The sequence below is a fragment of the Ursus arctos genome, unplaced genomic scaffold, assembly GCF_023065955.2.
Source record: "Ursus arctos isolate Adak ecotype North America unplaced genomic scaffold, UrsArc2.0 scaffold_20, whole genome shotgun sequence".
Lineage (NCBI taxonomy): Eukaryota > Metazoa > Chordata > Mammalia > Carnivora > Ursidae > Ursus > Ursus arctos.
The window spans coordinates 23,369,805-23,387,500 of NW_026622875.1; the positions used below are offsets into that span (position 1 = coordinate 23,369,805).

General features: G+C 37.3%; 1 protein-coding gene across 1 annotated transcript in view; it reads left to right on the top strand.

Moving 5' to 3' along the window:
* The first annotated feature begins 3,103 nt into the window (after positions 1 to 3,103).
* Positions 3,104 to 17,696, top strand: part of COPB2 (COPI coat complex subunit beta 2) — a 31,480-nt gene continuing 16,887 nt past the window's right edge. Inside the window, exons 1-6 of the mRNA XM_026497134.4 lie at positions 3,104 to 3,227; positions 10,064 to 10,201; positions 14,414 to 14,500; positions 14,880 to 15,006; positions 15,850 to 15,998; positions 17,550 to 17,696. Coding sequence (XP_026352919.1) covers positions 3,225 to 3,227; positions 10,064 to 10,201; positions 14,414 to 14,500; positions 14,880 to 15,006; positions 15,850 to 15,998; positions 17,550 to 17,696 — 651 coding nt within the window. The 5' untranslated portion in view covers positions 3,104 to 3,224. The remainder of the gene's footprint in view (positions 3,228 to 10,063; positions 10,202 to 14,413; positions 14,501 to 14,879; positions 15,007 to 15,849; positions 15,999 to 17,549) is intronic.

Genomic DNA, 17,696 nt, shown 5'->3' on the forward strand with positions numbered 1-17,696 from the left:
TTACACATGAACAAAAGGTAAATCTTACAGAGTGCAGATATGAACAGGTTTCTTTTCTGGCCAAATTGCTTATTGAATCAAAGCCCAATTCCTCCCTATTTAAGAATCTTCAGGTTCTAGCTCCATCCTTCCTCTCCAGTCTTCTCCCTCAATGCCCTTCTAAACAAATACCAAGCAAACTGGACTTTTTGGTGGTTCTCAAACATACCACATACTCTTTACCTCAAAGTCCTGCTCAAATTATGCCTCACTTATGAAACTGATACCCCTGGCTAGATATTTTATTCTCGGAGTACTTGATTGGTACTTCTCCTGGTACTCATATCTGGTATATTGTTTCATTATTTGTACATAACTGACCTCCCTCTGAAGAGAGAAACTAGGTTATTATTCATGTGCCTACCCACCACTTTGCTAAGTAATCTCACACATACACATACACGTGTGTGCACAGAGGTAGAGGGAAGGAGGAGAAAGAAAAAGAGAGAGGTTTATTTTTTTTTAAATACCAACTAGACTTTTCCTCAAGGAATTATTTTCACTTCAACTTTTTATGAAGGGGTGGGAATAGAATGGGGAGAGCATGGTGTATACGGAGTACTGATAGAAGCATTGCTAGCTGAACTTCCATTTGGAATTCTCCTGGCAGCAGAAAAAAAGCAGGGTTGAAACAGTCATTCTAGAAATTGACCAGGTAAGACTTTAAGATTTGTTGATCAATTGCAATCAACCTCTTGGGAAAACCTTTACCAATTTGCTAAGCTTGTCCATATCTCTTTTTTTCCTCAGAGCTATATTCCTAACCTTCCAGTCTCCTCTAAACCACAGAGTAAACAAAAGATTTTAAACCCACAGTTGAAAACATAGGAATATACCCATATATTTAATGTTATGTATTAGTTCATATGTGAGAATCTTATTTATTTTTTTAAAAGATTTTATTTATTTGACAGAGAGACAGCCAGCGAGAGAGGGAACACAAGCAGGGGGAGTGGGAGAGGAAGAAGCAGGCTCCCAGTGGAGCAGGGAGCCCGATTCGGGGCTCGATTCCAGGACCTGAGATCACGCCCTGAGCCGAAGGCAGATGCTTTAACGACTGAGTCACCCAGGCGCCCTGAGAATCTTATTTCTTTAAAATGGAATTTTTTTTCAACCAAATCCAAAACTAAATTTTTATAGGTCTAATTTTCAGGCAGCACCTAGTATAGTGCTTTGGATATGGTACAAATTCAGTATGTAATGGCTGAAAGAAAAATGAATTTATAGTATACAACTGCAGGACTTAATGTTGGTTAACTGCAGTGGAAAAAATGAGAAAAGATAAAGTCAAAGTGAGTGTGACATTTGAGGGCTCAGCTCTCCTCAATACCAGCTAAATAAATCCTTGAGTGCCCAGTGGTACATAAGGATTTAAGTATCCCCAACTGAGTGCCTTGAGAATAGAGATGATGTCATTTTATTTTGTATTACTTGGTAATGTGCCAAGTCTGAAGATACGTTCTCAACTGCAAGGGGATCCAGGAATCAGAAACATTGGAAGCTCCACTATTTAAGTCAATTAGATAGAGCTTGCATTTGTAACTCTTGTGATCCTCAATAACTCCACAGAGTAAGCAAAGTATTCAATTATTAGTCTCTATTTACATTTCATAAGATAAAACTGCTGGCTTTAAAATTCAGTTCCAGACCTGCTGTTCTTTCTACTATTAAATATTACAGAAACACAGAATAGTAGAAATGGAAGGATCTTTAGAAAATATTCAACCCAATTTTTAAAAAAGATTTTTATTTATTTGACAGGAAGAGAACAGAGCAGGAGGGAAAGGGAGAAGCAGGGTCCCCGCTGGGCAGAGAGCCCAAAGTGCAGCTTGATCCCAGGACCCTGGGATCCTGACCTGGGCGGAAGGCAGACGCTTAACTAAGCCACCCACGCGCCCCAACCTAACTTTTTTCAATATGAGGAACTCTGAGGCCCACAAAAAGATCACATTAGCCCCAAATTTCCCACTAAAAGCCCAATTACCTGATGCAGAGTCCATGTCTACCTGTGAATAACACTTTCTACACACAGAGACCCCATTTTAGATTTTCTGAAAAGAGGTCTAAAAAAGCCAAGGCTTCTCTCAAGCCAGAGGTACTCGTTCATATGTAACAAGTTTTTTTTGGCCCACGGGCTTTAAAACCAAACAAAATAAAAAGCAGGAGTGTAGGACGATGGTGGTAGGCAAATGTTCTTGCAGTCTTTTCCAACCCCTGTGGCTCAGGTCCTCATTCCAGAGTTCAACTACCTTAAGGTACCTGCTGTAGTAGAAAGAGCACGGGACTTTGAGGACATAGGAATCTGGGATGAAATCCCGACTCCAGCACTTACTATGCGGCTTTGACCAAGGAACTTCTTTGAGTCTGTTTCCTCATTAGTAAAATGGAGATAATTCAGATTTGATGTGAGGATTTGAGAGGAAAATACTTCCGGCACACAGCCGAAGATGGATAAATGTTAAATAAATGAATAAAACAGTGGATGCTCAGTAAAGAGTGATCGTGCATGGTGGGGCAGTCCCCATCTCCTGAGGGCTCCAGACTGAAGGCTCTCAGCCTCCTTCCAACCTCGCAGGCCTGAAGCTCGGCCCCGAGTCCGGCCATTTCTTCCCAGCCTCCCTCGGCGCTCGGTCCAGGCCTCGCAGAGAACTCGCCGGGCCTCATTCTCTAGCCCATCCGAGTACTGAGGCCTTGGAGCCTTGCTTCACCCTCTCTCCCCAACCCTCCCTTCAGAGTCGGAAGGAAGCCAAGGGAGCTCCTCAAGCCACAACTCCACTGAGGGGGAGCTCCCCCTGCTGTTAGCGTCCAAGGGTACTAAGCATCTCGTTTTTCTCATATATGTATATATTTTTTTCTATCTTTGTTGCCTAGCTCTCGTCTTCTTTCAAGAGCCCCAGAGCATTTCGCTCGGCGGTAAATACCACACACGCCCCCTTCCCAAGCTGCCCCACGGCGACTCCAAACAGTTTAGAAGGCCGCGTTGCCTAGGAAACTAGGGAGTGAGTTGGAAACGTCACCCCTGCGTCGCGTTTGCGCAGGCGCTAGGATCCTGGTTTCCACTATCGCGAGAATCGCCTCCCGGAAGTTCCACGTCAGTCAGTCGGCTGGTCAGCGGGTCGGTGGGTCTTTCAGGGACTGCGTCTCCGGTGGCAAGTGAGGGCTCCCGGGCTCGGACCAACGGAGCGATGGTAGGTCCAGACCCTGCAGGAAGGAGCGGGGCCTCTTAGTCTGAGGCCAGTTCTTGGGTTTTTGGACTGGGGGCTGCGGTAAGCAGCGGCCTGTGCTCCCGCTGCGGCCGCCGCCTCAGGCCTTGTGGGGTCCTGGTCCAGTTTGAGTTTTGTGAGGGAGGCTGCGGTGGGGTCCGGGAATCTCAGGTGGTGTGGAGAGGCAGTGCCGGGGCGAATCTGAGGTGGTGTGGGAGGCAGTGCCGGGGCTTTGCCAAACCTACCTCATTCTGCCCTGAAACGGTGGCAGCTGATCTTAACTCATGCTATAGTGGTGTGTGCTAACCACATACTACGGTCTTACGCAGAAAAGCACTCCTTCTGAAATTAGGTACAGTGTATATGTCAAAAGTGGAATGTCAAATGCTTTGGGATCCCACTTTAAGTTTCTAGGGGTCAAGGAAGGGTTAGGACGTTGCTTCTAAAACTGTTTGACGTGTTTTTCTGCATTTGCAAATATAAGTGGCTGGTAAGAATGGCAGTCACGACAGACAGCACTTTTTTATTGTCAGTCTCACCCCCCCAAAATACTCTAAAGTACTTTGGCTCAGGAGTGTTATAAGAAGAAGAAAAAAATACAATAGTATGAGAATATCCTTTCTGAAAAAATGGAAGAAAGTATTTTATATTTAAACGTTTTCCTGCCCGCTCTTCTTTTTACTTGTTATGAAGCATAAGTTCAAAGATTTTGGAGCTTGAAGACCTTAGGGATTAATAAGTCCAAGTTCTGTATCTTGTAGTTTAAAACTTTTAAGTTTGTACAAGGCTGATTGAGGCAGAGTTGGAATTACAACGGAGGTTGAATCCTTGGGGAAACAGGTGAAAGTTATGGATCCTTCTAGAAAAATGGTAGAGGACACAGTGTTGCAAAAACTTCAGTAGGTTCACTCATAGACACCACATCTCCCCAGGTTAAGAGCTCCTCAACAAGATCTCGCTCAGGGCTTTTAATTATTCTGCCTCATGTTACTAGTGATCTGTTATGGTCTGGAGTCTGCTTTGCTTTCAGTAATGGACATTTTATAATGAAATATCCTTCGTTCTTTAATGCATTTAAATTTTTTTGTATAAGATACAAAACGTGAATTTATTATTCAGTTGTTTACCGTGGAGTGTTTACTATGTGCCCATGCACTTTGCCAAACATTTGCCTCCTTCTCACAACAGCTGGGAGAATGAGTTATAAATAATGTTTATGGAGTGGTTATAATAGGCCAGACACTATTCTAACTGCTTAACATTGAATTTAACTCTCATAACACTAACATTCCCTCTTTTACTTTTGTCAGACCTCAGAGAAGTTGAGTAAACTTGTCCAACATTGCATATTTGAAATGAGTGGTGGAAATGCAATTTGTATTCAGCATAATTCTCTAGACCTTGATTATACCATCTGTCCTTAAACCCCCATATCCAAATATATAGGATGCTGTGGAGATAAAGATATGAGTAAGCAATGACTCCACCCTAAGGAGCATCTACTCTATAAAGCAAAAAGAGACATGTATACAGATGTTAAAGTTTAAAATTAACTTTTTTAAGATTCCTTAGGAAAGGATAGTTCTGGCTAGGGTAATCCAAAAGATGATATTGGTGTCAGTAGCATTTAAGCGGAGTCTTAAATGCTTTTGGAAAATGGAGACATTTAGAATTAAGGGTATAGTATAAATATCTTTGTATTTCAGAATATCTAATTCAAAGTAATCACTTAAATGTTGGGAGAAATATAGCAAAAGATCTCGGCTGTGCTTTTTAAACTGGGATTTGTGAATTGGGGGTATTTGGAGGTAAACCAGGGTTGCTTAGTCCCCCAGCCCACATTTCCAGAGCATCGCTTTTAGTCAGTAATCATTAAACATCCATATGGTAAAATATACACAATTTGTAAGTGATGGATTTCCTCATTTGCTAGAGGAAGAGTATGAGATGTGCTGGCTTACGTGAAAGCTCCCACTGTGGTTCCTGGCACACAAAACACACTTCATGTTTGTTCACTCTAAAGAGACCAGTAAAAGGAGTTGAAATTTGTCGTGCTCATTAATGAGACAAAATTAAGAAAAGGATGAAGTAAAGGGTCCTGCTTCCCTGAATGGCCAAGGAATGTGAGATGGTAGTTTGAAAGTAGAAAGCTTGAGATGGAGAGGAAGGCATGGCAGTGGAAACGTTTTGTTTTTTGTTTTTTGGTTTTTTTTGGTGATTGTAGAGAAGAGCCAAAGAACTCTGATCTTTTCAAGTAAAAAGATCCAGGTTATTGCTCAAAGTGGGGGAGGCATGTATAGAAGTAATAGCAAGGTTGAAAGTAGTAGATGAATAAAAAGCCTTGTGAGGTGTTTGCTTTGTCTCAGGAGATTATCTCTGCTGAAATTATCTAGTGATCTTCATTTTGTGTTGAAAAGTAACCTTACTTTTCTATTCCATTCATGATCATCGTGGAAGATCACAAAAATAAAGATTCAGTGGTAACTTGCCGAGTAAACTTTTAGGTTGTGTTTAAAATCTCTTGAAGGGGAAACATTTTAAATCAGTCTTCCCCAATCTGTGTCCAAGAGAGAATTAAGACTACTGACCTAAGGCATCATTGTTTATAATGAATTAACTTTTCTCTTGGAATGATATCCTTGGGAGAATTGAGAAAATACTTATCCACATCATTTTCTTGTCTATTTAGATGAATCCAGGTTGGAAAAAAAAAACGATTTTAAACTATAAGCATCTTCTGACTCAAGAGTATTTTAATTTTTGTTTAAAATTGTTCTAATTAAGTTAGAATTAGGTTCTTGTATTAAATTACTAGGTAACTCACAGTCAAGTTCCCAATTAAGTTACATTAGGTTCCTGTAGCTGAAATCCATTAAAATGCTATAAACATTCCTGTCTGTCTCCAAAGGCCTTCATGGACATGGATGTAACCCGTATTGATCACACATCACATTCACCTACCATTTACTAATATTATTGCCAAAATACTTTTCTCTGAAGAAATCAATTTTTTTATTGAGGTATAATTGACATAATGTTATTTAAATTTCATGTGTACAACATGATGTTGTAGTATTTGTATATGTTATGAAATGATCACAAGAGTGAGTCTAGTTAATATCTATCACCATACATGGTTACAGTAATTTTTTTGGTGATAACTTTTAAGATCTATCCTTAGCAACTTTCAAATATGCAACACAATATTGTTAACTATACATTATATCCCAGTGACTTAATTATTTTATTACTGGAAGTTTTCTCTTTGACCTCTTTTCATCCATTTTGCCCACCCCTATCCTCTGCTTCTGGCAACCACCAGTCTGTTTCTGCATATAAGAGCTTGAGCTGTTTTGTTTGTTCTGTTTTAAGATTCTACATATAAGTGAGGTCATATAGTATATGTCTTTCTCCAACTTATTTCACAGCATAATACCCTCAAGGTCCATTCATGTTGTACAAATAGCAAGGTTTCATTCTTTTTTATGTCTGAATAATATGCTTGTTTGTGTGTGTTTGTGTGTGTGTATCTTTATTTTCGTGATCTTCCACGATGATCATGAATGGAATAGAAAACTAAGGTTACTTTTCAACACAAAATGAAGATCACTAGATAATTTCAGCAGAGATAATTTCCTGAGACAAAGCAAACACCTCACAAGGCTTTTATTCATCTACTTCCAATGTATATATAATAATATATATATACAAATAATATGTATTATTACATATATACATACATAATGTATGTACAATGAAATAGGTATAATATGCATATATTATATACATTTTCTTTATCCATTAATCTATCAGTGGACACTTAGGTTGTTCTGATGTCTTGGCTATTGTAACTAATGCTGCAGTAAACATGGAGATGCAGATATCTTTTCAAGATGATGTTTTGTTTTTTTCTTTGGATAATTACCCAGAAGTGGAATTGCTAGGTCACATGGCCAGTTCTATTTTTAATTTTGAGGGGAACCTCCATTCTGTTTTCCACAGTAGTTGCACCAGTTTATATTCCAAATAATAGTGCACATGGGTTTCCTTTTCTCCACATCTTCACTGACATTTGTTATTTCTCGTCTTTTTGATAATACCCATTCTGAGCGGTGTAAGGTGATGTCTCATTGTGGTTTTGACTTGTGATGATTAGTGACATTGAACATATTTCATGTACCTGTTGGTCATCTGTAGTCTTCTTTGGGAAAATGTCTATTCAGAACCTCTGCCTATTTTTTACTTGAATTAACTTTTTGCTATTGAGTTGTATGGGTTCTTTATATATTTTGAGTATTAATCCCTTATCCAGATATACGTTTTGCAGATATTTTCTCCCATTCAGTAGGTTGCCTTTTTATTTTGTTGATAGTTTCCTCTGTTCTGCAGAAGCTTTTTATTTGATGTAAACCCACTTGGTTTTTTGCTTTTATTGCCTTTGCTTTTGGTGTCAAATCCAAAAAATCATCAAGACCAGTGTCAAGGAGCTTACTGCCTATGTTTTCTTCTAGGAGTTTTATGGTTTCAGGTTTTACGTTCAAGTCTTTAATCCATTTTGAATTAATTTTTGTAAAATTAACTATGGTATAAGATAGTGGTCCAGTTTCGTTCTCTGTCTCTCTCTTTTTTTTTTTAAGCGCGGGAGAGGTGTCGCAGAGAGGGGCAGAAGGAAAGAGAGAATCTTAAGCAGGCTCCACACCCCGCGCAGAACCCAATGCGGGGCTCAGTCTCACAACTCTGAGATCATGACATGAGCTGAAATCAAGAGTCAAGACACTTAACCGACTGAGCCACCCAGGCGCCTCTCTGTTTCGTTCATTTGCATATCATTGTCCAGTTTCCTCAAGACCATTTATTGAAGAGACCATCCTTTCCCCATTGTATATTCTTGGATCCTTTTTTGTAGGCTAATTGACCATATATGCATGGGTTTATTTCTGGGTTCTCTGTTCTGTCCCATTGATCTTTGTGTTTTTATGCCAATACCATACTGTTTTGATTGGTATTATAGTTTAGGATTACTAAGACTTCATGAGTAATACTTCTTCAGAATATTTTCTAATAAGACACTAGTGACATGGGCACAACATTGTGATTTAGTAGATATTTTCTATTTACTTATGAGATATTCTATAAACCAGGGATTCTCAAAGTGTGATCTGCAGTCTCCTAGGAGACCCCCATACTGTTCCAGGAAGTTCACTGGGTTGATAATTTGCACTGTTGCTATAAAAGTAATGGAAGGTAAAACTGAACTGCTGGTGTGATGTCACCAAATTTTACTAATAGTATATTCTTTGTTACCACACAGTTTTGTTTTTTTTTTTTAAATCCAGTTTCACTCAAGAATGTCATTGATGGAGCAGGAAAAAATATTAGTTTTATTACATCTTGATACTTGAGCTTACATCTTTTAAATATTCTGTGTAATGACATGAGAAGTATGTACAAGATACTTCTGTTGCATACTGTTAAGTTGCAAGCTTACTTGAAACAGTGACTGACATACTATGTTTGTTCAGACTTGATTATTTGGTAGACATTTTCTAAAAACTGAAAGAAGTTAGCTGTCCCTGACAGTATTTGTTCCTGATGATAAAACTGGTGCTTTCAAGTGAAAATTAGAATTTTAGAAAACTTCTATCATTGAACTGGATAGATTTCTAATAGTTGAAGACTTATCCATTGAGGTAGATGGTGATGAATGTGACTTTTTGTTACTATATAATAAAGTGTGTCAAAATTTGGAAGACCTGCATGATTCAGTGAACCAGAATTTTCCAAATGACCAATGCATGATGCTACAAAAGATGTATGGGTGAGAGATCCATTCAAAATATATAATAGGCCAAGAGATTTTATGTAACAAAGTATAAAAAGTTCATTTATGTGGTTTCAGATTTCACATTGCAACTAACCTTTAAGAAACTACCACTTGTGAAGTTTTGGTGTGTATGAAAGAGGAATATTCACAACTATTTAAAAAAAGTTATTAGGGCAGCTGGGTGGCTCAGTTGGCTAAATGTCTGCTTTCAGCTCGGGTCATGATCCCTGGGTGCTGGGATCAAGTCCTGCATTGGGCTCCTTGCTCAGCAGGGAGTCTGCTTCTCCCTCTGCCTGCCACTCCCCCTGCTTATGTGTTCTCTCTCTCTCACACACACACAAATAAATAAACTTAAAAAAATCTTTAAAAAAATATTTCGTTCTTTCCAACTACATATTTTTGTGAGGCCAAGTTTTTTTTCATATACATCAGCTAGAACAACATATTGCAACATATTGAAGGCCAAAGCAGATATGAGAAACCAGCTGTCACCTATTAGAATGTTAAAGAGTTTTGCAAAAATGTGAAACAGTAGCACTCTTCTCACTAAATTTCTTTTGAAAATATAGTTATTTTTCATAAAAATATGTTATTTAAGTCAACATGTAATGGGCTTATTTTTGTTGTTTGAAAATGAATTAATACATAAATATTTTTAAGTTGTTTCAGTTTTAATGTTTCACATGGTAAATATCAATAGATATAACCTACATAAGTAAAAGCTTTTAGGACATTTTTTTTAAGAGTGGAAAGGGGTCCTGAGACCAAAACGTTTGACAACCACTACTGTAAATTAAAAAAATTTAAATACTCATATGTTAGTATGAGTGAAGGAGTAGGTGCTTTAGACTTGAGACTGAGTCTACAGTTTAGCAAAGTGAAAACTGAATTGTTTTGAAGGCCTGTTAATGCACTGTTTTTAGTTAGGATCTCAAACATGTTTTATTTGGCATAGCAATTTAATATTTTGAGGATTTTTTATGTTGTTTCTCCTTAGCCTCTGCGACTTGATATAAAGAGAAAGCTAACTGCTCGATCGGATCGAGTTAAGAGTGTGGATTTGCATCCTACAGAGCCATGGATGTTGGCAAGTCTTTACAATGGCAGTGTGTGCGTTTGGAATCATGAAACACAGGTAGGAATTTTTAAGGACTTTTTAGAAACAGTGTGTTAGACTGTGTTTATAACGCAAGAAAAAACATAGAGTCCAGTAGGTATGCAGACTGCTTTCTCAAATAAATAAGTACAAAGTATTTTCAGGAAAGAGGAACTAACATTTATGGGGTTATAGCTCGTGGGAGAAAATGTTTGGGTCTTGTTATATACAATACTTCAATGTTAAATTCTGATGTAGGTTAGTATTATCTTTTTTTTGAAATGAAGGAAACTGCCACCAATATAAGGTCACTTGCTGTAGATAAAGTATTGAATAGTACTTAATTTTCTATTCAGTGAATATTCTAATCTTAAGAATGGGATTTTTAATTTTATTTATTTTTCCCCAAATAATTGATACAATGACATGCAGAAAACTTTCAATCAACCGTACAAATTATAGAGTAGGTCAGAGAAATATTTGTAGTCCACTTTTGATTACACATATGAGACTATGCATCGTGGAGATTATCTGCCTTAAATGCTTGTTTTGTTCTTTTTCATCTGAGTGAATTATTTATCCTTCAAATTGGTTTATCTCATATTTTCCAATCTTTCTTGATGGTTCTTAATCTTTTTCCTTCAAAATACAGAACATGTAGTCAGCACTATCCCATACAGTTATGTGTCTACTTATACAATCATTATCTTCAACATCCAAGGTTAAGTTCTTAACGTCCAGACAAAATTCAGTTTGAGTAATTTAAGATGGCAAAAATAGGCTTAGGGAACCAGGGTCAGGAATAAACCTAAAAACACCCTTACAGTCTTATGTCACTGTAATGGCACAGAGTGACTGCACACTAAACCAGGACTCCATCAGTGACATTTTATAAACATTAACACTTTGTTCTCTGTTTTATGCCAGTGCTGATAACATTGTCTGACACATAGTAAGTACTCAATAATTATTTTTTGAGCTAATGAATAATAAATATTCCATTTATCACTGTTTCACTGTATTGGGATTTCTAACCTCTGCAATTTCAGATCTTTAGTATGCATGCTAACTGCTTTTTTTGATCTACTTCTGCTTTCACAGGTTTAATATCTTTGTGATTTTATGCTTAACAGATATGTTGCTGCCTCCCCCAACCCCCACCACACAACCTAATTCTTCCTGGGGATCCCTTCTGTCAACTCCATTTAGCCATTTCTCAGCTCTGGCATTTCACTGTAGTATGTTCTAAATCCCAGCTGTACTTCCTTTACCTTTCTCTGGGTTTTACTGTAACGTAACTCTATTTAGTTCATCCACTTTGCCCCCGTTTCCCTTTTGTGCCCTTCTGTGCCCCATGGCAGGGCCGCCTGCTTCCACTTTCAAAATTCATCTTGTTGGTAACTTCTAATTTCCTTCTTTCCTTAAAGAATGGAGGTCCTGGGATGGACAGGGATTATCCTAGTCTTATTTCCCACTGTTACTCCCAAGTGCATATCTGACAGTCAGGCTTACAGTAGATACTGAGTAAGTCTTTGTTGAATGGTTGGTCTGTTTTTGGTTCTCCTTCTTTTATCACCAACAGAAGTTACTTGCCACTCATGTATATTAAAAGCAAAATTCTTGAAAGAGGCAAAAAGTTTTTGGAAGTAAATTCAAATGTACTTGAATTTGAAATTAGTCTTTAAGGGATGAGTACAATGGTTAAAAATCAGTATGTTAGAATTTGAAGCCATCCTGCTAATTAAGTGATGTGGGCAAGCCTTTTAACGGTGTTAAGGCTCAGTTTACTTATCTAGAATGAGGATGATATTGTTGCCTTTCCTATATCACAGGATTGTCAAAAGGATTAAATCAAACTAGATAATATTGTAAGATCTGTAAGGTCCCGTACAAGTGTCAGTCATTATTTTCCTAACTTACATTAAGTGTATATTAGGTGTGTAGCATTTCCTTCTCTGTAGATTGTTTAGCTTCTAGAATGTGGAGACCATCTCTTGTGTCATTTGTATCAGCCACAGCACTTAACATGAACCTGAACCGTGATTATTCTGCTGCTGCTTTGTTTGTACTGCTCAGCAGATCCCTGGATTTGTTGGCTCCTTAGGAGCTTTTGTGGATTTGTCATCTTACAGATTGTATGTTCTGTCTGCTCTCAGTGTCTGTACTGTAGTCAACTGGTAGTTGTACAGATTGGAGCTGATGTCCCCATTTATTGTCTTTGTGTAAAGAATCTGTGAAGTCTGGCTTCAGAAGCCAGAGTAGGCGCAACTGTTCTTATGAATCAGTCTCTATTCTTTTTTTTTCTTTTATAACTTTTTTTTTAGTAGACATATACTATAACATTAATTTCAGGTGTACTCGTTTCTGTTTTTAGTGCACATGGTTAATCAGTAAGATTTTCATTACTCTTGGTACAGAAAGATTGCAAAATGATAGTTTGATTCTCAGAATTTTAAAAAAATGAGGCATCAAAGTGGGAAGACAAAGAGATGCATTCATCCCTGTTCTTTCTAGGAGGGTTTTTTAGTTTTCTGCGTTTATCCTGTGTATATTATTCCATTTTGAGTAGCTCGAAGAGACATCTAAATCACTGTGTTCTCATGCTTCACTAAAGAGAGGTAAATAGCATTTGTATGGAAACATATTGCTGAAGTGTTCAAAAGACTTGTATCTTGTTTATGAGTTTATTTTGTGAGTTGATAGATTTAATTTTAAAAAGAAAAACCTAAGAGCCAATTCATTCAACAAATAGTTATTACACACTGGTTGTTTGCCAGCCACTGTTCTGGCTCTGGGAATACAGTGGTGAACAAGATGCTTGCCCTCGGGGAGCTTAGTAGGAAAGATTGACATTAAACTCATAATTATGAAGGTGCTATGTTATGAAAGGGGAGTGTAAGGTTCTGTGGGTGGGTTTTCAGGCAGAGGGAACAGAAGGAGCAAAGGTAAGGCTGGGAGTAGCCAAAGGTGAGGCTAGGGAGATGGGGAAGGGCAGGCCAGAGCACAGAAGATTTGGAATTCCATCCTGTGGACATTTGCTTTCTTTTATCCTTTGTAAGTATTTTAATTTTGAAACTGTTAAAAGATGATTGGTCTGTCTTTTTCATTTTATTGTTGAGCTTTTGTGTTTTAGCCTGAGAATATTTTTATTTATTTATTTATTTTTTTAAATCTAAATATTTAATTCAAGAAGATGGAAGTGAGAAAGCACCAGAGAAAATACAAAGATTCAGAATAATGAATAACAGAGAACACAAGTCAATGAAATGAAGAACAACAAAGTGATGGAGGGAAAAAAACAAAACCACAAATTAGTTCTTTGGCACCCGTATCCTGGTTTCTAAATACCATTTTCTAGTAATGAATAAGGGTCCCTTAGAGTAATGAGTGATCACAGGCCTGGACAGGGAAAACAAAGCATCATCTTCAGAAAATAGGACAAGAGCATGTCAAAATGGACATATGAACCAACTTAAGAGAGTTCCCAATTGCCAAAGTTGGAGCAATTTGAGCAGGAAAATAAATAATGATAATATTGGATTCAACCCCAAAAATCAGTGTCTATAAGTCCATACTGAAATAAGTGACTAAATAAATGAGGAAAAAGAGACAACTCCATTAACATAAGAATTCCAGTTGATAAATTTAGAAAGAATTAGGGAAATAGAAAATCATCATTGGAATACCACATTAATAATTGTTGCAGACAAGATCTGCTGATAAGTCCTAGAATTAGTGTGAAAGACTTTAAAAAGAAACAGGATATTTGAATAACTTCAAAGCATCTCCCCCCAACCATTTATTTATTCATTACTATATTGATATTAAGATATTTCCAAAATTATTTGACACTACTCTCTCCATGAAGAGGAAATTACTTCACCTCCCTTTGGTGGGCTTAATTTGATAATTCACTTAAGAAAAAGTGAGCAGTAGTAACTTTAGCATAGAGAAACCTGGCAAACAATGTGTCTTCACATGATCTCTACATTAACCAAGTGATCATGGTCAACACCACCTGTAGTAAAACATATTGATATTCTGTACTCTGTGATATGATGTAATGAGAAAGGTAGTTCCTCTCTATTTTATTCTTCCCCAAAGTCCATAACCTCAGTCCAATCATGAGAAGCCTGAGAATATTTTTAAATTAGGAGTGATCTAAATCATTGGATGTTTTAAATATAACACAATAGATTTTTCAGTTATTTTCTCATAACTTAACGTGTATATTCTTATTAAATTTTAAAGACATTGGTGAAAACGTTTGAAGTGTGTGATCTTCCTGTTCGAGCTGCAAAGTTTGTTGCAAGAAAGAATTGGGTTGTGACAGGAGCGGTAAGTAATTATATGAATTTCTAATCCCTTCAATTTTTTAATTGGTCAGTGATTATGTGAATGATTTTGATTCTTGATTTGTTAATTAGCATAGTGTTTTGAAGCATGGACTTTATACCTTGAGCCTATAATACACTTTTTTTTAAAGATTTATTTATTTATTTTTAGAGAAAGCAGTGGGGGCAGAGGAGAGGGAGAGAGGCAGACTCCCTGCTGAGCGCGGAGGCCAATGTGGGGCTCCATCCCAGGACCCTGAGGTCATGACCTGAGCCGAAATCAAAAGTTGGAAACTTAACAGACTGTACCACCCAGGCGCCCCTACACTATTTGCACAGTTTACTTTATAACAATAATGATGATTTCTAAATCTCCATTTCAGGATGACATGCAGATTAGAGTGTTCAATTATAACACTCTGGAGAGAGTTCATATGTTCGAAGCACACTCAGACTACATTCGCTGTATTGCTGTTCATCCAACCCAGCCTTTCATCCTGACTAGCAGTGGTAAGAGATGACTCCTTTTGGTCACATGCATCTCTTTGAGTAATTCATTTTCATTCAGTGAGACATGCAATTCTTTCACTGCTGTTACATGTAGAGTTCTAATTCCAAGCAGCCTTTCAACTGTTTGAATCCATTACCATGCTATCAATGCTGTTTGCTTTCGTATTTAATGAAATATCAGCTCTACTTAGAATTTGTATAACAATTGCTCCAGTTCCCGTCAGGGAAGGCCTGAAGGTCTAGATGATTAAACATCTGCTGAACAGAAAGCTAATTTACATGCTGGTGGGTGAGTTTTTGCCAGATTGCTACATAACCTAGTCAGTTTTATCTTTATATTCAGGCTAGTTTGCTCCTTGGTATTATATCTAAAACGGTGGCCTTTTGGAGGGTAATTAAAACAAGTTGCACTGATTTGGTAATAGCTCTTTGAAACATTTTTAAGTTAAAATTGAGAAGTAATTCAAAGCTTGTTTTCATCATTATAAGAGGAATGCTTATTCCCTAGGGTCACTGCCATAATTATTCAGTCATACATAGATTCTGATCAAACTTGTTACTCTTCTTTCTGTAAAGCCCACTGAGTCTTTCTTAAAATTTTTCATGAAATTATATTTGCTAGTAGTAATTTCTCTACCTTATCTCCACTCTTCTGTAAAGAGTTAAGTTTATTCTTAGGATAAATAAGGATTTTGAAAAATCTGTGTTTTGATTCTCTTTCTTTAAGTCATGGAATGTATGATTTCTCTTGATTTGCTGCCTCAAAAGGCACAAAGACTGTATCTTAGTTGTGAATGAAAGAAATATAAATGGCAACTAACTTGAGACTTTCTTTTGGCCTAGATGACATGCTTATTAAGCTCTGGGACTGGGATAAAAAATGGTCCTGCTCACAAGTGTTTGAAGGACACACCCATTATGTTATGCAGATTGTGATCAATCCTAAAGATAACAATCAGTTTGCCAGTGCATCTTTGGACAGGACCATTAAGGTAGGGTGTCCACTATTTGTATCCATTATGATGGTAAAATATAGTTGTTTTAGAAAGTATTTTACTACTGGCTGCCCAGAAAGTTATTCCTACTTAGAAGTTTCTCTTAAAAGCCCATATTGAAATCAAAATAGGACTTCTCAGTTTGATCCAAAGGGACATATTCTGTTTACAAAAATATTGTGGCCACTTGGTGCTCTTAATGGGAGGAATTGTTTTCCATGTCAAAGCAATATATTATAAGACTTTTAAACTACTGGAAACCCAGAATAAGAAAGATGCCATTATGTCCTCTTACTTCTATTTCCTCTGCTTTGTGTATTTCCTCTATTTCTTATTTCCTTTTAGTGTATTCATTGTTGACATCTGATTATTAATCTGTTTTATATTAAAAATTCCTCTTCCTCCATTCTCTTTTTCTTTCTGCATTTCTCTGTACTGCTGCCAGGTATCTTTCTAAAACATGGATTTCACCTTTCCGTTCCCAATCTAAGGATAAAGTTCCACTACCTTACTGTTGAACACGAGGGTCACTAGCCACAGCTAATATTATGAGATATCTCCTGTAACCCTGGTCTACCCACCATTCTCTATAGTGATGCCGTGAATGTCACAGAACCTTATTCAACTCTTACCTCTCCTTGCAATACTCTTTATTCTCCCTTTTTTTCCCTCTGGAGAACTACTCATTTTTCAAGGCTTAGCACAGTTATTTACTCTGAGAGCCTGTCTTCAGATATCCATTTCACCCCTAGACAGAGCCAATCATGCTCATCCCATTCCTTCCATTCCTTTTTGTCTCTGTTATGGCCTTCATTTTGAATGATAACTAATGTGTCTCCAGAAATCTTTATCCCCTAAAATGTTGATTTTTGGCTAAGGAACTGGGTGTCATCCCCACTCCCTCAAACAGACACTTAATAGCAAGCAACAGGGTGCCCTGCTTGTACTAATGCTAATAACTAATGAGTGTAGTCATATTGCTTTTTCCATTACAATATTTAAAATGTCTCTATGTGCATAAATTTGAAATGTTACATTGCTTTAACTTTCGGTTACATGTGTATGCTTACATCTATATAAAATTTTTATTAGTTTAATTTATATAAAATATTACATGTTACTTGTCTGATAATTTAGTATTAAATGATATCTGTCTAAATATCTTAGGGTTTTGGCCTTACTTTTTTTCCCTTTTGCTGGATTGTCCTTGCTTTTGACTTAGGTTGGAAACTTTGAAATTGGTTTTGAACTTTCTTCACTAAAAGGTATATCTTGAGTACATACATTGTCTTATCTTTGGCTCTAGTGAAGTTCGTTGTATACAATCAGTGGTAAACATTTGTTTATGCATCTCTGTACTTCCCAGGGGGCCTCTTCTGTAAGAGGCACTTAATAATTATTTGTAAAGAACAGATATAAATGGCTGAAAAAAATGTACATTCTTTAGTTTTCTTCTCCTGGGCTTTGGCACTTTATATTATATGTCAGAAGTGTGGTGGAGCTGCTTTCTGAAAAGTAAGGCCCCTTATTGACTGTTGCTCTCTAAAGGTGTGGCAGTTGGGTTCTTCCTCACCAAACTTCACTCTGGAGGGACATGAGAAAGGCGTGAATTGCATCGATTACTACAGTGGTGGCGACAAACCATACCTTATTTCAGGTGCAGATGACCGTCTTGTTAAAATATGGGACTATCAG